The 20,770-nt window shown below is 37.2% G+C and overlaps 1 protein-coding gene across 3 annotated transcripts in view; it reads right to left on the reverse strand.

Moving 5' to 3' along the window:
• CIZ1 (CDKN1A interacting zinc finger protein 1) overlaps positions 1 to 20,770 on the reverse strand; it is a 2,016,138-nt gene that overhangs the window by 875,956 nt on the left and 1,119,412 nt on the right. For all 3 annotated transcript variants that reach the window (XM_044058876.1, XM_044058878.1, XM_044058879.1), the window contains one exon: positions 17,120 to 17,409. In XM_044058876.1, the coding sequence (XP_043914811.1) occupies positions 17,120 to 17,136 (17 nt within the window). In that variant the 5' untranslated portion in view covers positions 17,137 to 17,409. The remainder of the gene's footprint in view (positions 1 to 17,119; positions 17,410 to 20,770) is intronic.

Below are 20,770 nucleotides of genomic sequence, written 5' to 3' on the forward strand. Positions count from 1 at the left end.
TGTGTGTGTGTGTGTGTGTGTGTGTGTGTGTGTGTGTGTGTGTGTGTGTGTAACTAACTATTTGCTTTCTCCTAGGGATGACGTAAAATACACTCCTATACCCAGTGCTGACCTGCATTTGTTCATGGATGGCACCTGTGGAAGGGATCAAACAGGAAAGTTGATCTTGGGAATAGCAGTCTGTACCGAAGAAACAATATTGTTGCAAGAAAGATTAGAGGGTGTTCACTCTGCTCAAATAGCTGAGCTAGTGGCTTTGCAAAAAGCCTGTGAATTAGCCAAAGACAAGGTGGCTAATATTTTTTACAGACAGCCATTTTGCTTTCGGGGTGGTACATGATTTTGGGCAACTTTGGAAAGAGAGAGGGTTTTTGACCTCTTCAAGAAATCAAATTAAAATTTCAGGGTACATAAAATCATTCATTGTTAGATGCACTTTTGCTACCTAAGAGGTTGTCTGTAATCAAATGTGCACATCAAAAAGGCATAGATGTCATAACAAAAGGCTATAACTTAGCAGACCAAGCTACTAAACAAGCAGTACTAAATTGTTGCAAAAATCTGTGTATGTTAATGATAACAAACTGCAACAGTAATGATGTGTTTGATTTTGAAAAGTAGTCAGCCTTTCAAGCTGAAGCATTACAGGGAGAAGTTCTGAGGTGGCTTAAGAATGGATGTAGAAAATCCTCTGATGGCATATAGCAACATCCAGATGGCTGACTGGTGGCGCCTGCCTGTTTGCTTCCTTACCTGGTAAGGGCATATCATTTACCGGCCCATACAGGTAAGACAGCTTTATTTAATCAAATTACCTGAAGTTGGTATGCCCCTCATGTCTCCTCATTGATACTTCAGTATGTACAAAATTGTGGTATAAGTCTAGAGCATAATGTGAGTAAACATGCCAACAGCAAAAGTGCATGTTTACCTCCACCCTGGGGACCTTTTGTTAACATACAACTAGACTTCATCCAGATGCCTAAGACTAATAATTTACAATTTATTTTGGTGGTAGTGTGTATGTTCCCAGCATGGGTGGAAGCTTACCCTTGTTGCAAAGCTGATGCAGTCACAGTTATTAAATCTGAATTTATACTAAGATTCGGTATACCCAGGATTGTTAACAGTGACCAAGGAACCAATTTTAGTAATGCCCTGTGTAAAGAACTATGTAAAATTGTTAATACTAAGTTGAGTCTTCACTGTTCCAACCATCCCCAGTCATCTGGATTAGTGGAAAGGGTAAATATATATATATATATATATAGTCAACTCACTTAATGGCAAATACATTGTCAGTATGTGTTTGTGTGTGTGTGAGAGTATGTGTGTGTTTGTATATATATATATATATATATATATATATATATAGAGAGAGAGAGAGAGAGAGAGAGAGAGAGAGAGAATGACACCTTTCCCCATATTGTATGATCCCAGAGTTAGAATATAAATATAGTAGGGTTTGGGAGGGGAGAATGCAGGGGGCTCACCCTCCTGCAAAAATATGACCCTAGGTTATGTCTCAGAGCATACATATCGATTTTTTGACATTTGTGTGTTTTATGTTTAATATACCCATATTTGTGTATATATATATATATATATATATATATATATATATATATATATATATACACACACACACACTCACACACACACACAAACACACACACTGACTTAGAAAAATGTACATTCTTCAGATTTGCCTTCAACTGTACTGCAGTGTGGAATGTGGAAATAGCCTGAGAGAGCTGTACTCAGAAACTGCCTTGTATTAACTTGCTAGCAAAGTCTTAATTGCCTGTAGGGCTAAAAAAAAGAAAGTTAGATCTGATGAAGTTGTGAATATTTATAGGAGAAAAGTACATTTGGGTAATAAAATTGTGTTGCAGTGTATACTTTGTTGACATTTTTTTGTGTTTTGAAGATAGTTCATCACCTGGATGGTCATCTCAAGAAAGACCCAGAAAGCTTGGAGTATGAGAGCTCAGCTGGGGATAAGATGTGGCAAGTATGTTGTGAAAGTACTTGTTAATAGAGTTTTAAGATGAGCCTGGGGATGGCCTGCAGCTTTGGATATTCTTTTTCTCAAAAGTCTACCTATATCCAGGAGAGAGGTATGTGGATTGAACATCATTGGTAAGAAGTAACTGAAGGTACTGTTTTTTTTTTTTCAAACTGGAACCCAAGTGATCAGTTAATAACATTGTGCTTTATGTAAGTCCTACCTCCACTGTATCCTTGGTTGATGTTGGACTTGTCAGGGGCAGTTGGCAAGTAACTTGCCAGTTTTGACATCCATGCAGTACCTCTTCTATCAACAGCAAACCCTGTTTTGTGTCACCAATACTCTGTGGTGGTATAATTGTTGTGTGGTGTATTTTCTTGGTGATTCTAAATATAGACGACTTATTACAGAAACTCATGGAATCGCAGGTGGGAGTGACCAAAAAGCTATTGCAACTCCAGTAACATAGCTCCTGCTAACCCTAATACTGTACATCCTGAAATAACTAAGAAAGGAGACTGTCCTGGAATCCTATTCCATAGCACTTGAATGCCCAACTAGGGTAGGGACAAGGGGGCAGCCATTCCAAACAAAAAATGTTCAGGGATGTGATTGGCAGTAGTACAGGCATTATTTCTGTACTGGTATTTCTAAATGCTGATAAAAGAAATTTGTTTCATGTCTGAAGTGCTTGCTTTAGTTCTTTGTTTATGGTATTAGTTCTGGCAAATGGCTCATTACAGGTTTTAAACATCTAAAAGCTTCTTTGTTGTTTTTGCCCTTCAACTCTCTTAGTTGAGGGGCAGATCTGGTGCTCCTGCACTCCTTGGAGATCTGGCTTGATCCAGAGGTTAGGAGCACTAGCCAGAACAGAACAACAGAGCAACAGAACAATGACAATGCTTTTTTTCAGGGATTGGCACCAGGAGTGCAAAGAGTCAGCTATGTATGTGACTACAGAGAAGTGGATTGGAACAGAATGAGCAAAAATCCTCTTATCTCAACATCCTATCAAAGGAGAGCCTCTGAAAACACATATGGACACAGAAGAAGCTGAATTGCATGGATTATTACAAACTTAAGAAATAACTTTTTAGGGCTATTATAACCCCTAAGGTTCAAGCAATAAGATTTTATAACCAGACGTTTAATGTGGATAACAGTTAAGCATACAGATGCATGATTTAGAGCTTATTTTAAAGTTTTGGCTTGAACCTAATTGGAACAGTAAATTAAAAATGTTAGAAAACTTCTTTTTTTCTTAAAGAACCTTTATTGAATTATCACTTGTGACAAAGGCAAATTTACATTCCTATAAAAGGGATCAAACTAAATTAACATAAACATTATATTTCACATATATTGCTATATATAATATAAACTAATCAATATTACATAAATTATTCAATTCCTGCTTTTTTAACAAGAAACATCTTCATTAAACCATCCCTTACTACATAGGCAATCATATGTTTATATAAATGAAAACAAACCACAATGACACAATCCTGTCACAAGAATTTTACATCACAAACCATAGTGACACACTCCCAGTTGCAAACATTATGCATCACTTATAATCTGCCCAATCTTTCTCACTCAAACATTACATAGCTCATTTAAGTCCTGCTGCCTTTTAGGCCTCATTCCTCCCTTGTATGTATTGTTCCCACAATTTCCAATACAGAGGTTTTAAAGAGCTTTCTGTAGTAAAATAAAATAATAGGTATTGTAAAGTGGTCCCAAGATGCACTGTAACCAAGACAAACATAGTATAAAAACGACACCAAAGTAAGGACCTTCAGTATAAAATTGTACGAACAGTGAACAAAGTAGAAAAAAACTATAGTTTTCTGACCCTTTTTCTGCTAGTGTTAAACAGAATATTCATATATAGATAAAGTCTTTGAAACAGGCATTTGTAATCCAAGAAAGAAGTAAAATTGATGATACATTTTGTTTTAAGATGCCTTTTACAGGAGAGAGGGGTAACAGAGAGGAGGAAAAGAAAGTGAGTGGGTGGTACCTACTTATACTAAAACAAGGAATGCAACTATGGCTAAAAATCACTTTAATGAAAACTTTAGTTTATTCTAGCATTATTCGTCCAAGTTTTAGTTATGTGTTTTGCATCTACTTGATCATTGGTTGATTGTTTGAATTTATGTAACCATAATGACTGTTTTAAGATATAAGGAAGCTCATTATACAGCATAAAATCACTTTTTTATGTTTTTATATTTGTTTTTCGATGCTTTTTGATTAAATAATTTTTAATCACGCTTGCCTTCCTGTTTAATTGTGAATAATACGTGTTTTGGATTTAAGGATGCTTCACCCTGTCAGTGGTTTTTGCTCATATTTTTCAAATAGATGGAGAGTAACCTAATAGAAAACAAACACCCAGGAGGCCTATACTAATAACAGAGATAGTAGAGTGAAGTATTTTTGTTTAGAGCTTCCATTTGCAGGGGATCACAAGCAACTACAGCATCCATATTGTTGGGGAAGAATCGATACGTTTTACCTCAAGGCAAATTACTAATGGCATTAACCTGAATTAAAGGTCAGGGTAAGCCATATAAGCTTTAAAGAGACACAATAAGAAGCTGATACTTTAAGTAGGACAAGAGAGAGAACATCATCAGGGTTATAGGACATAATTCTTGTCCCTGTTTGAGTTTAAAATGACCTGTTAATTAGAGTAAGGGAAGAAAAGCTGCATCAAGTACTAGTGCTGAAATGGTATAGGATTCTAGTCACAAAGCTGGTCCATAGTCATGTGTTAGGAGGTCATCGGGGATGGAAAAAGTTAGGCAAGAGTATTAGACAGATTTTACTGGTCAGGCATAGTAAAAAGAGATGGAGAACTTCTGTGTGAGGTCCTTTGATCGCAATACGAATCATAGAAGTATAATTTTACTGTATTACCATGTACTCTTTGGAGCCTTTGGTAAAATCTAGCAATGGTATCAATACATATACACTACTCAAACTTCCATAAGCAGTATCATTGTGCATAACTAATACTAAGGCTGTTGCCAGTGAACTGCTAATGTTATTCTCCAGAGGTTATATCCCTGAAAGGGTATTTTCTGCCCAATATACTCCATTTCTGTCATTTAGTAAGGGAAGATGTTCAAAAATTCTCAGATAATACAGGTTCGGAGTCACAAAATGATTGGAGCAGGCTACTGTTGCTAGTTCCTAAACCAGATGGAAGTATTAGTTTCTATAATAACTGAATTGAATAGCATTTCAAAGTTTGATAGTGGTTTCATGCCTAGAACTGAAGACTTGATAGAGGACTTAGGAAAGGATAGAGGCTTGACAGCACTGGATATGACAAAGAGGTAAAAGGCCAAGCAGGTGTCACTTACCTTCTATGTCAATGGAAAAACAGCCTGTATTCTAAGCTCCTAGATGTAATGCAGGCTACTTGTCCTCAGTCATCTGTGACAGCATGAGATAAAGCTGTTCCATCTTTTCTTTGGCCACCATCATAGGAATCTCCTACTTGGATCAGTTCCTCAAACTGGAAGGAGGTTTAGCTATTTTAAAACCAGAGCTTACAGTTTGGAAAGCTACTTTAAAGTCTTTACTGATTTGTCTGCATTCTTCTACTCCTCCTCAATGAAAACGTAATCTATGGAAGAGTTTAGAATAGGACAGTCTATACATATAAAACAAGGCTATAGCAGTTGTGCCTACATTAAACAATTAGATATTTAATTTATACAGTACGAAAATGCAAGAAGCAAATCTTTCTATTTACAGTCTGGAATTATTTCACATTCATTAGGCCTTACTAAAACAATTTGTGTTTTAAAACTATGTATTTTTTTACTTGTCCTGTTTGGACTCACTAATATTTTTTTTAAAGATTATCCTCTTCTTTCTACTCATGAGAACAGTTCTTATCATAAATCACACTTATGGAGAGAATACTGCAACATTTCTTCAAAAGCTGATTTTAAAACTGACTTTAAATCTACAACTGCCAAAATCCAGCATAAATGAGACCAACTGAGGATAAGAGTACATTTTATGAATATCTTCGCTACAATCGCTAAAACGCTGACCCAGAGTTTATGACTATGCTCAGGACAGTCTTTTATTCATAGGTTCATAGGTATTTATTAGGCTAATGAACACAACAGCCTTTTTAAGCCTAGTCATGCATCCCAAATATCTGAGAAGTTCTCATACCCTTGATAAGTTTAAGCAAGGGCTTGGAAGATGAAACTTTTACAAGCACTGGTCTGGGAAATCAACCATTTACAGGCTGCCTGTGTCCATTAGAGACATAAATGCTGAACCAGGGATAACTTTCCTGTTTCCCATCCAATTGTCCAAGTTACATTTGAATTGGATTAGGTAGGAACTTTGCTTCAGATGGATGGGGAACCTGTCCCAGAAAACTGGTAAGCGCTGAGAAACATATCTATCTCTCCAACATGTCCTATTTATGTTGCAAGCTTAATTTAGATCTTTTAGTCTAGTAGTTCTGTTGCTGTTTATTTTATGTATGTGCAAAAGAGTCCAGGGATACCCTGTATGCCAGGCAAAGATCACCTCTCAGAAGTCTGTATGATACTGAGTAAAGAGACAGGGCTTTGAGACAATCAGCAAAGGACATTGTATTTACTCCCTGTATTCATTTTGTAAGGAGTCTTTGTAGACATTCCACTTGCTGCATGTGTCTGGTCAGGTACATACCGAAGGGGGTATTATACTCTATGATGGGTCTGATGAGGGCCAAGTACAATGATATGATGACCTCTCTGGACCTAGATGACATGCCCTTGCTTATAAGTTGAGCAACACAGAAGGATTTTCTTACTACCTTGGGCACATGCTGGTCAAAGGCTAGGTTACTGTCTACATGAGTTTCCAGATCCATGAGTAGTGAATCAAATTTTAAGGTGTTTTACTGATGAGTTGCCAAGGTATTTTTTCTGTGGTTTCACCATTCAAAAGCAAAACTTAAGATACCCTGTCTTGATGAGACCTGGCCTCAATGACTTCTTTTTGCTTTATCCCATTTGTTCTGAAAGACAAACTTTCCAAACAGATTTGGTTTCCCCATGATACAGCCTGTTCCCTAGACTTTTCCTTTAGGTTATGTGCACATTGTAGTCATCTGACCTACCAGTCCAGCAGCTTCTATCCAAATCTGCACATACTTAGTGTGACAGCTTGTTTATTCCAGGTGCACTGAGATGCTGCTTAGCAGTTTTGCATTTCTACTTGACTGTCTGATGTAATGTTTCCTGCAACTGTTATCCCATCAATCACAATCCTACCTCATAGATACCATGAAGAGAAATGCTCAATACCTTAATGTAATGAAATAAGGATGCCATCCAAACAGATTATAAATTATACAGAATGGTGGAAGAAGAAACCAACTAAATTGTCAAAAGAAATGAGAGCAAAATAAAACAATTAAAACATACCTTTATTTTATTATTTTTTTACATATAAATTCTGAAACTAGAAAAGTGGATCCAGTGAACTAGGGTAACTTTTAGAGACACAGCAAGACTGTCTGTCTCTATCTTTCTTTGTACTCTGACATCCCAGAAAAACACATAACATTTCTGTTGGAATTCTTCCAGCTCAGTTCATCTTTAAAGTTCTGAAACAAACTGATGAAAAAGTTAATAAAAGAAAGCCCTCAACAGAGAAAATGCGGTCATCCTAAAACCAAACCACCTTCTAAATCCAAACCACATGTACACATCAATACCAATCTCTTCAAAAGTAGCGCTGTGAGCCTGGTGATAGTTTCTTAAATACTACAATGCCCCCTGCACCATAAACTTAATTTCTTAAAGCTGTTGCTTATAGTCTAAGAATATGAATGTTATTCATGTTTTGTGTGTGTGTGTGTGTGTGTGTGTGTGTGTGTGTGTGTGTGTGTGTGTGTGTGTGTGTGTGTGTGTTGATCTACTAAAGCATTTTTTTCTGTTTCATTATACTAAGTTCACTTACTGTATTATTCTCAATTGTTTCCATGCTTACAATATACTGATGGTCACTAGATTTTATATTGATATATCAACACTAATCCTATACCACACACACACATACACACGTAAATATATATATATATATATATATAATAAAATAAATGAAGAAGATATGGAACAAGGTAAACGCCCAGTCCAAGCAGCAATAAATATAATAAAAGTGTAACAAAGGATTAGGGCGAAACACAGCTCTAAAAGGTAATAGAATAAAATGTCACTTATAAATCTCATCAACCTCCAGTCAGCACAGCAAGTCCAAAAAAGAGATTTATTTCCAAGTTAAAAATCCATTTCTTTTATTACAGCAGGTACCAGAGTTAGCGCTTTCACCTTGCGGTTTCATCAGACTCACTACAAAGTACAAAGTCAATGAGTCTTAAATACTAAAAAGGCGGAAAAACAATCAATTAAGCTTGTTAACAGCAAGTTCATTCCTTAGCAACCAACTCAATCAATAAAATCTACTACATACATATTTGCATAAATATTTGCATAGCACAATAAGTTAAAAACGTACTAAAATCGAAGTACATATTTATATAATTCTAGCTAATATCATAAAACATTAAGTACAAACTTTATTAAGCTTTCAATTTGCTCATCTTTAAAAAAGGTCTGAGAGAGACCTTAGCATTTAACCCAGGGACCGTGTCTGACCTCAGCTTCAAAATCCAAGCATTCTCTCTACTCTCAGTAATGGCCCAGATATCACCACCTCTACTAGTAACATTTATCTTCTCTACAATCCTAAAGCTGAATGTATGTGTACAATCGGTGTCCATAACATGCTTGGCTAATGCATTGGTGCAATTCTTAACCCTAATATTGTACTGATGTTCCCGTACGATCTCTCAAACATCTATTCGTTTACCAATGTAAAACGACGAGCAAACAAGGCAGACAGCTAAATAGACAAGGTCTCTGGACATGCAATCACCTCTAACCTTAAAAGTGTATGGGATATGTGTGCTTGGATGTATGAACACTGAATCCTCACAAATAAACTCACAAAAGTTGCATTTACCACACTTCTTAGTGCCATACGAAAGTATGGTTTCAGGACTGTTGGTCACCCTGTCACATAGTAGCCTTTTAATGTTTTTCTTGTTCTTATACCTAAAACGGGGACTATCACCAACTATATCTCTGATGTGTGGGTCCACCATCAATATGTCCCAATGCTTCCTTACCACATCCTTGATACCACTCACATCTTTGGTATAAAACAAAGAAAAAGCAGTGGAACCTTTAGTAGTGTCGTTGGTATGCACTCGTGTATCCATACCATGACCCAATTCAAAAATAAGGCAGCTGCTCCAGACCTCAACTCTAGTATATTATCATGTCCTTTAGTAATATCGTCCATCTTGTAACCCCGAGATGCCAACCTCCTATCCAGATCTAGTAAATCCTGATGAAACCCTTGCTCTGTAGGGTTATACCTAGAAGTCCTCATACTTTGTCCCCTGACAATATTGTGGAAGATATGGCCAGGATGCATACTATGTCTGTGTAAAATTGAATTCTTATGACAGGACTTCCTATACACCCCAGTGTTTATAATACCATTAGGAAGGCGCCTACAAATACATCCAAAAAGGGAGCCTAGTATAGGAAAACTCATAACTAAATTTAAGATACTCAGTAGAAACATTTAGATCCATGATATAAGATTCCAATTGTTCAACTGACCCCTTCCATAACAGGAAGAGGTCATCCACAAAGCGCCTATAGAAGGAAACATAGGCTAAAAAACTGGGATGTGAGGTCATGAATTCTACCTCCCATTCAGCCATGAACAGGTTAGCGTAGCTATTGGCACGGCGCCCATAGCTACGCCATCCAACTGTAGAAAGAACTCCTGCTCAAAGCCAAACACATTGGTATGTAAAACAACATCCAGAAAAGTTAACAAAATACCAATCTTATCAACACTGTATTCTGAGTGGCTACTAAGATGTCGCCTAATGTAATCCAAACCTATTCGGTTGGGAATAACAGTAAATAAGGAATTCACATCCAAGGTAACAAACAAATAGTCCTGATAATCTGAATCATTCCTCAGATGTTCATATAAATCCACTAGAAACTGCTTGGTATCCCTCAAAATGAACGGGTGGGCATCAACAACAGGTCTCAGAAACTTCTCTAAATACAGGGAAAAAGGCTCGGTCAACCACCCACCTCCTGACACAATGGGTCAGAGTGGTGGATTGACCAGACTTTTGTGAATCTTGGGCAGCCCCTTAATAAAAGGGACCAGGGGATGTGACACCTCCAAAAAAGAGTATAAGGAGTCATCCATCAGACCCTTATTCAACAAATCCTCCAAGACACAATGAATCTTCATGCTGTAGTTAGCTAGAGAATCATAGGAAACACGTTCATAAAACTTATGGTCATCCAACATAATCCTAACAGCATCTAAATACTTACATGTGTCCATCACCACAATTCCTCCTCCCTTGTCAGCTGGCCTCAATGTAATAGAGTAGTCATTCATTAATGTTCTAAGTGGGGATGAATGATAACCCTTTAACTCCGAGTTGTTATTTCGGTGGCAACAATTAAATATTGAGGTAAGCCTCAATTACATGCGTCTTTTAAATGACTATTATGCTCCGTTAGAGGATGAACTTAGGCGCAGCATCCAAACTAAACATGAGCAGCTAGTGTCAAGTTTTTCTTTACCAGTCATTGACTGTCATTTGTGTCAAATGCTAGATTCTGTTGGTCAGTTTGAGTGGAGACTTTTGGAACAGAAAAGGCAGAAACTACATAGAGACATTGTCGATTTTTGACGTGGCAACATCTTCACTTGGCCTCGGTTTAACCAGGGACAAGTGAATAATGCTACTATTGATCGTGACAGCTCTAATAATGTACAATCAAACATGCATGAACTTGGACGTATGGGACAAGGGGAACTCCATGGTGATGTGGTTGTTCCTGATATTAACATTGGGACTGATAGAAGTATTACTGTTATTGATGACTTAAACCCAAATGTTGTTAATAATTGTGTTAGACCTGAAAGTACTGCGAACCATATTGTTAGTGTTGATAGGACTGTTTCTAAAGTGAATGAAGGCAATGTTATTAATGCATCCATCGGTAGCAACTCAGTTACTGTTAGTGTCACACCTACTGAAGACCCAGTGGTGCGGAGTAAGACGAGGAGACCGGTGTTGTATCTGAGGCCCCTATCATTGCCACTTCTTGTGGTATTGAGCCATCTTTTCGTTTTGACAAGTCCCACCCTTTTCCCATAAGAATAGATCAGAGGGAAGGAAGGGTGAGGTCTCAGAGCAGGGGGAGGCAAAGAGGAAGTTGCCTGTCAAGCCCCAATGAACATGAATTTGAAGAAAATGTGGCAAGGGAGGGGACTCTAGTGTTTAACATTTCTTCTAGGGTTCTCTCCGTGCTGAGGAATCTGTTTTAGCTAAAGGGTTATCATTCATCCCCACCACTTATAGTACTATCAAGAGTCCTTATGTGACTTTAAATTATTTGTTAGGAATTTATCATTGAAGTTGATGTTCAATAGTAATAATGATTGTGGATATACTCATAGTGGTTTTAAGAAACCGAGCATCTTTATCCCCCCTATGCATCCATTGTTGGGAGCATTCAGCAAAATGGTCGAGGATGATTTTTACAGGATGTGTAATGTGAAACAAAGGAGGAAGGACAATTTAACATATGCTGAAAGGGCAGCACTTAGAACATTAATGAATGACTACTCTATTACATTGAGGCCAGCTGACAAGGGAGGAGGAATTGTGGTGATGGACACATGTAAGTATTTAGATGCTGTTAGGATTATGTTGGATGACCATAAGTTTTATGAACGTGTTTCCTATGATTCTCTAGCTAACTACAGCATGAAGATTCATTGTGTCTTGGAGGATTTGTTGAATAAGGGTCTGATAGATGACTCCTTATACTCTTTTTTGGAGGTGTCACATCCCTGGTCCCTTTTATTAAGGGCTGCCCAAGATTCATTAAAGTCTGGTCAATCCACCACTCCGACCCATTGTGTCAGGAGGTGGGTGGTTGACCGAGCCTTTTTCCCTGTATTTAGAGAAGTTTCTGAGACCTGTTGTTGATGCCCACCCGCTCATTTTGAGGGATACCAAGCAGTTTCTAGTGGATTTATATGAACATCTGAGGAATGATTCAGATTATCAGGACTATTTGTTTGTTACCTTGGATGTGAATTCCTTATTTACTGTTATTCCCAACCGAATAGGTTTGGATTACATTAGGCGACATCTTAGTAGCCACTCAGAATACAGTGTTGATAAGATTGGTATTTTGTTAACTTTTCTGGATGTTGTTTTACATACCAATGTGTTTGGCTTTGAGCAGGAGTTCTTTCTACAGTTGGATGGCGTAGCTATGGGCACTTCGTGTGCCAATAGCTACGCTAACCTGTTCATGGCTGAATGGGAGGTAGAATTCATGACCTCACATCCCAGTTTTTTAGCCTATGTTTCCTTCTATAGGCGCTTTGTGGATGACCTCTTCCTGTTATGGAAGGGGTCAGTTGAACAATTGGAATCTTATATCATGGATCTAAATGTTTCTACTGAGTATCTTAAATCTAGTTATGAGTTTTCCTATACTAGGCTCCCTTTTTTGGATGTATTTGTAGAGCCTTCCTAATGGTATTATAAACACTGGGGTGTATAGGAAGTCCTGTCATAAGAATTAATTTTACACAGACATAGTATGCATCCTGGCCATATCTTCCACAATATTGTCAGGGGACAAAGTATGAGGACTTCTAGGTATAACCCTACAGAGCAAGGGTTTCACAGGATTTACTAGATCTGATAGGAGGTTGGCATCTCGGGTTACAAGATGGACGATATTACTAAAGGACATGATAATATACTAGAGTTGAGGTCTGGAGCAGCTGCCCCTTATTTTTTTGAATTGGGTCATGGTATGGATACACGAGTGCATACCAACGACACTACTAAAGGTTCCACTGCTTTTTCTTTGTTTTATACCAAAGATGTGAGTGGTATCAAGGATGTGGTAAGGAAGCATTGGGACATATTGATGGTGGACCCACACATCAGAGATATAGTTGGTGATAGTCCCGCTTTAGGTATAAAAACAAGAAAAACATCAAAAGGCTACTATGTGATAGGGTGACCAACAGTCCTGAAACCATACTTTCATATGGCACTAAGAAGTGTGGTAAATGCAATTTTTGTGAGTTTATTTGTGAGGATTCAGTGTTCATACATCCAAGCACACATATCCCATACACTTTTAAGGTTAGAGGCGATTGCATGTCCAGAGACCAGGTCTATTTAGCTGTCTGCCTTGTTTGCTCGTCGTTTTACATGGGTAAGACGAATAGATGTTTGAGAGATCATGTACGGGAACATCAGTACAATATTAGGGTTAAGAATTGCACCAATGCATTAGCCAAGCATGTTATGGACACCGATTGTACACATACATTCAGCTTTAGGATTGTAGAGAAGATAAATGTTACTAGTAGAGGTGGTGATATCTGGGCCATTACTGAGAGTAGAGAGAATGCTTGGATTTTGAAGCTGAGGTCAGACACGGTCCCTGGGTTAAATGCTAAGGTCTCTCTCAGACCTTTTAAAGATGAGGAAATTGAAAGCTTAATAAAGTTTGTACTTAATGTTTTATGATATTAGCTAGAATTATATAAATATGTAGTTTGATTTTAGTACGTTTTAACTTATTGTGCTATGGAAATATTTATGCAAATATGTATGTAGTAGATTTTATTGATTGAGTTGGTTGCTAAGGAATGAACTTGCTGTTAACACGCTTAATTGATTGTTTTTTCCCGCCTTTTTTAGTATTTAAGACTCATTGACTTTGTACTTTGTAGTGAGTCTGATGAAACCGCAAGGTGAAAGCGCTAACTCTGGTACCTGCTGTAATAAAAGAAACGGATTTTTAACTTGGAAGTAAATCTCTTTTTTGGACTTGCTGTGCTGACTGGAGGTTGATGAGATTTATAAGTGACATTTTATTCTATTACCTTTTAGAGCTGTGTTTCGCCCTAATCCTTTGTTACACTTTTATTATATATATATATATATATATATATATATATATATATATATATATGTGTATGTATATATATATATATATATATATATATATATATATATATATATATATATATATATATATATATATATATATATATATATATATATAAATATATATATTAAATGTATATATACATATATATATATATATATATATATAAAGAGAGAGATCTATGTCAGTTGACTGGGTTTTCAGAAACTCAAAATTCATATTGGTGAGATGATATGATCGAATTTCCAAAAACTCAAACATTAAAAAAAAAAAAAACACAAAAAATTTTTTACATTTTTGCAGAGGTACAAGCCCCCCTGCACCCCCCTGCAAATTATATATATATCAGCTCCATGATTGCACTACATTGAGGAAAACAGAAATTTTCCCGGTCCTTCCTGTACCATGATCTTCATTCAAAAGCTTCGAGTTTTCGGAAATTCAATCATATCATCTCACCAATATGAATTTCAAGTTTCTGAAAACCTGATCAACTGATGAGGATCTATATATATATATGGGTCTAGGTTACAACGTCGACAGATGAGAAGACCGACAGCGAAATCACCGACGCGAGAAGATTGACGGATGAAAACACCGACGCGGAGAACACCGAGATGGGGAAAGGATGTGTAAGTATGCGGTAGTGACGGACGTTAGGGTGCGAGTAAGGTAAGTGCGATGTTGGCGGTCTGTAGGGTAGGGTGGGTTAAGTGAGTTAGGTTAGGGCGAGTTAGGTAAGGTGCAGTAGTGAATGTTTTGGGTTAGCGGTTAAGTGAGTTAGGGTTAGGGCGTGAGTTAGGTAAGGGTGCAGTAGTGAATGTTTTGGGTTAGGGGTGGGTTAAGTGAGTTAGGGTTAGGGCGCGGGTTAGGTAAGGGTGCAGTAGTGAATTTGTTTTGGTTAGGGCGGTTAAGTGAGTTAGGGTCAGGAGCGGGTTAGGTTAGTGTGCGATAGTGACAGACCTTAGGGTTAGGGTTTCGGTTAGGGTAGTGGATAGTTGTGTATGTAAGGTTTAGTGTTTGTTTGTTAGGATTTAGGTGTGCTTGTGTTGTGTGTGGTTTTGGTCAGGGAATTTGTTTTGTTTATTGGTTGTTGTGATGATGTGTTGAGTGTGTGTGGTGTCGTGTTTGTGAGCTGTCGATGATGTGGTGTCGGTGATGTCGTTGTCGATGTTGTGTGCTGTTGGTGTTATAACCTAGAACCATATATATATATATATGATTGGTATTTGATAGGTTTACTATCAAAATTGTGAAAATGTTTTTGAGAGTAATTACTTACTTGAAAAACATTATCGAAATTAACAATGGTGACAAATCAAAATAACGAAACAAAAAAAAGTCAACAATTTGAAATCGAATTGCAGACATTTTTGAACTTACCTTATCATCCGGTGATGATCAACACACGTGGGGGGGCTCCGTGCCCCATACCCCCTGCTACTTATATATTACAACTCCGACATCACACTATAGTGTCGAAAAGGAGAAAGTCCCCACTCCTCACTGTAGTGCGATTTCCAATCAATATGTTGATCTCACAACAGTGACTGCACACTAGCATTCCTTGTTGTGAGTTCATTTTCGTATCACCATTAAGATACTTTGATAAACTGACTTTTGACAATCAAAAATTGCATAACGGCATTTGAAATTTTGATAGTAAGCCTCACACACACACACACACACACACACACACACATATATATATATATATATATATGTGTGTGTGTGTGTGTGTGTGTGTGTGTGTGTTTGTGTGTATGTGTGTCCTTTCACTTTTAAAGTCCATTGACTGCAAAGCAACCACTCTTTAACCAATCATAATAAAAATAATGTCCCATTACCACCAGATTTATTTAAGTTTTTCAGTAATGTAGCATGATTTCCACTACCAAATGAATAGCACATATCAAAGAAGAGATCCAAGATCTATAAAACAGGGTTTAATACAAATGGAACATTGTCTCATAAACTTATCAGACTGATCAGGGTTGAAGTGCTGATAAAAATCACAAAACCAGAATCATGTAAATTAGTCAGAGTGTGTCCAGCACAAGGTTATTCCATCATTTTTTGACACAGATACTTAACAGTGTGACCAGCCCGCCATATAGCTAGCATTCTGCAGAGCTGGTGTTACATCATATCGCCATATGAGGCATTGGGTGTATATCATAAAACAGAATACTCATTTGTGTGAACTTTTTTTGTGGCATTGGAAAGAGCGATTATCAATATGGTTGGATGCGAGCAATAGTTAATAGTACAATTTCCAACAGTTTAGGTAGGTAAATGTGAGATTTTGTGTTTATAGAATACAGATAGCTTACACATTTGGTTTGGTAGGGCTCTAATGTGCAATGTGTATTTTGAGAATAAAATTACTGCTGAGGTGGCTTCTCAATGTGCACCAGGAGTAATTGTATTGTATGAGAAGTTTAGTTCCAGTGTTTGTGCAAACATGAAGTTGATTTATATAAGTTCAGGGGGTTGGGGGTCTTCGGCTACAATGGGGGGGTGCAAAGATCTTACCCCCCCCCCACAAAAACTCTTTTATTTGATTGTTTTATATGTAGTGTTTTTCAAAGGGTTTTCAGTGTTGTTTTGCATAGGCTACACTTTACCCATTTAGACATTTCTGTTCATTCTTTCTTATTTATGACAATAGTTCATATAATTGAGCCATCATATGTGTGCCCACTAAGCTTCTCAGCTGCACAGTAGCCACATTTCTATACACCACAATACCACTCATGCACAGAATGTGTTTGAATCACTGTACTGGCACAGTGCTTCAGTAGACTCAGAGATGGGCATATGATCAGCAGGCAAATGAAGAAAAAGGTAGAGAAAAAGCAAAGATAAGTACAGAGACCTACTGAATTCTTTCAAAATTTTCTCCTTGCTCCAACTGCTTACATATTTTTCTAGAGCATGAATCACAGGGGGTGTACCAACTGCTTACATCATTTCCTGTTGCATGAATCACAGTGGTGAACATAATTTCTGGCTCATTTGTGTTGTATCTTCCAAAGTAGAAAACAGTTGACATTCCTCATGTGTCCAACCTCTTTGCACATGATCACTAGTGACTCAAGCTAATCGTTTGGGTTGTTTCCTCATATCCTCACTTTGTGAACATCACAAGCATGGGGTTATTGCATGAATGATGCATTCATCTCTGAAGAAGGAGAATCAAAGCGGGTAGCTGCCATTCCTCCAGCCTAAGCGAAGTTTTAGTTTATTCTAATTTGTCTGCAAGAAGAAAATGGATATTTTAATACTTTATTGAGTTATCACTCAAGACATAGGCAAACATACATTTGTATAAAAGCAAACAAACCATGTTAACATGTTCATGTTACAAACATTATACATCACATACATTCTTTTGTCGAATTATCATCAATCCAACATTACATAAATTACTCAATTATTAACTTCCCTTAAACCTCACTCCTCCAAAAAATTATTCTGCATGTATTGTTCCCATACTTTCCATTGTATTCTATGTAATTTGCTCCTACCCTTTTTCAAAGATCCCATTTCCAGTTCTTTTATCTTTGTTATAATATTTGCTACATGAAATGCAGTTGGTTTATGCTTTGATTTCCATCTAATAACTAATTTTTTGGCAGCCACCAGAATTAAAATTAACAATACCTTACTATGTTTATGCAATTCATATCCTGTATCCTAGCTTAAAAAAACTTCCTTAGTTACACCCAATTGCTCACCCAATATTTCTGGCAGAGTACTCTGTAGGGAATTTTGAAAGTCTGCCATGTCATTACAGTCCCAAGAGATATGTTCCCAGTTACTTCTTTCTTCCCCTCATACCTCCAACATGTGACATCTACCTGAAGAAAAAATCTTTGGAGTCTGCTTGGGATATAAAAATACATATGCACACACTTCCAGGTAAAAAATTCTAAGTCTTCTAAACTTTTGTTGCATATTTGGGAGCCATGAATGTGCCCTTCTATTGTTTTCTTGTGAACTGCTTATCCAGTTTCTCTTCCCAGTCCTCCTCTGATTCACATAGTTATCATGTAATATTTTATATCCCCTACTAATTATCTTTTTTTAGTAGCAGCTTCTGTTCTAGATTCCACTAAAAACTCAACCAGAGCAGGTATTTTGCTTAGGATTCCCCTATCCCTTTCTCTTTGCTATACTCTCATATCAATCATGATAGGGAAGGCAGTCTCTAGCCTGCAGTCCAAATTTCTTCTTGGCTTCCTGCCATTCTTTTATCTTTCCCTGTGTAGTTTTTTTGCAGCCAATAACGTGGTTCCTCTTCCAGTTCTCTCCAGTGAATTCCTCTTGCCTACTTTCTGTTCTCCTAATTGCAATTATCCCTATTGGCAGAATATCTTTTCTCCACTCTTGTGTTTTTTTTTTAACAAGAAACATCTTTATTAAATTATTACTTATGACATAGGCAATCATACATTTATTTATTCCGATTCTGTATCATAGCTCAGAAAATAATTTCCTTAGTTATACCAATTTGCTCACCCAGTATTTCTGATACAATAGTCTACAGTTAATTTTTAAAGTCTGCCAACTCATTACACTCCTAAAATATGTTTCCAATTCCCTTTTTTCCCCATCACACCTCCAACATTTGCTGTCTACCTGAGGAACAATTCTTTGGAGTCTACTTGGAGTATAAAAATACCTATGTAAACACTTCCAAACAAAGATCCTAAATCTTCTAGACTTTGTTATCCATTCTCTCTTCCCAATCCTTTCTAACCTCCTCTGACTGATTATTATACTTATCACGAAATATTGTATACGCTCTACTAATTATCCTTTTTAACAGCATCTTCTGTTCTAGATTCTACTAAAAACTCTACTAGTGCTGTTTTTTTGCTTAGGATACCCCTATTTATTTGTCTTTGCCTATACTCTGATATCAAACTTTGATAGGGAAGGCAATCTCTAGCCTGCAGTGCATATAAAATATTAGCCTCTTTCCATTCTATTATCTTTCCTTCTCTAATTATTTGCTCCAAATAGCTTGGTTCCTTTGCCAGTTTTCTCCAGTAGATTCCAGACCTCTCTAGCCTATTGTCTGTATCTCTAATTGCAGTCATCCATATCAACAGAATCTCCTTTCTACATTCCCATGTTGACTTAGTTCTTAGAATACTTTCTGCTACTTTATGAATATTTTCTCTTTTTTAATTTCTCCACGTATTTTGGGTTTCTAATACCAAGATGGGAATGGACCCCATTCTTAAGTCAAAGTATGATTAAAGTTCATGAAATTAGTATTGTTTCAGTCTTTGATGTCAGCCAGAAGTGCTCTTTGCAGGACCCACAGTGTGCCCAGTAAGGGCTCCTTTTGCAATTCGTACAGGGTTAAATGTATTGGTAACATATCTAATACGATTGTGGATTCTTTTTTTATAAGACCTGTTGCTCCTACTACTATTGGAACTGTCTGGGTATCTTTCTTCCACATTGCTCTTGTTTCTACCTGCAAATCCTGATATTTTATGACTTTCTGTCTCTCTGTATGCCAGACGCTGTAGTCAGTGGGTGTGGCGATTTCAGTTATCAATGCTACTTTTGTCTTCATTTCATGGACCATTGCATCTGTTTTTCTAGCCTCTATCTTTTGAACTGTTGGTAATGGGTGATGCCATGTGATGTAGACCTCATCATTTTCTAAAATGCTTTGTGTCTCATATTTCCAGTGCTTTCCAGCCACTTCAGTATCATAATGTTTCCACAATCCCCAGTGCAACTGTCTTGCCACATTATTATGCCTTTCAGTATACAGTCCTTCAGCCATTAGTATGTCACAGCCAGCAACGAGGTGTGCAACTGTTTCCAATTCTGTTTTACAAAACCTACATTTGTTTCTCCCACATGTTCAACAGACTTTGTAAACCAATGTGTGCATAGCCCAGTATCCTGGGCCACCAATATTAACCTTTCATCTCTTGGTTTGAATTTGCCTCTCCTTAACCATTCCTGCATTTGATCCTGATTAACATGAGGTTCTTCCAGAAGTTTTCTATACTTCCAACTATATTTATTCATTTTCCACATTTCTTGCCTTTTCATCTGATGCTTCACCTTATATTCTTTCTTTTTTTTTTTGGCACATTCAGTTGCTGCCTGATTTTTATCTACTTCTGGTCTGATTTCCATTCCCGCTTGATGCCGATATGCTTCTGCTAGATTAAGCAGAGAAGTCATCTTAGATTTATTCTCCTCATGTTTCAATACTTTCACTACATTTGGGTCTTGTGAGGTCAGCAGATATGAGTGAAGTCCCACGACCGCAGATCTATACATGTAATCAATTTCAAGGAGGCCCATCCCTCCTTCGAATGGGGAATATATAATCTTGGTATGCAGTGATTTTTATAAATCATTTGAGCATGAAGCCTCCATCTTGTTTTCCTGTCTAATCTATCCGATACATTTTGGGGCCCATCGATCACGCCAATACTGTAAGTTAGGACAGGAAGTGTAAATTCTGGATGGCTGTTGCTATTCTCCTTAAGGATCTTCATACAAAATACAAATATTTAACCACCAAAAACCAAATACAGGATGAACACTGCAGCTCCAGAAAAAAAGTTTTGTTGGA

This window comes from Protopterus annectens, chromosome 16.part0, assembly GCF_019279795.1.
Source record: "Protopterus annectens isolate FY-2018-M chromosome 16.part0, PAN1.0, whole genome shotgun sequence".
Lineage (NCBI taxonomy): Eukaryota > Metazoa > Chordata > Ceratodontiformes > Protopteridae > Protopterus > Protopterus annectens.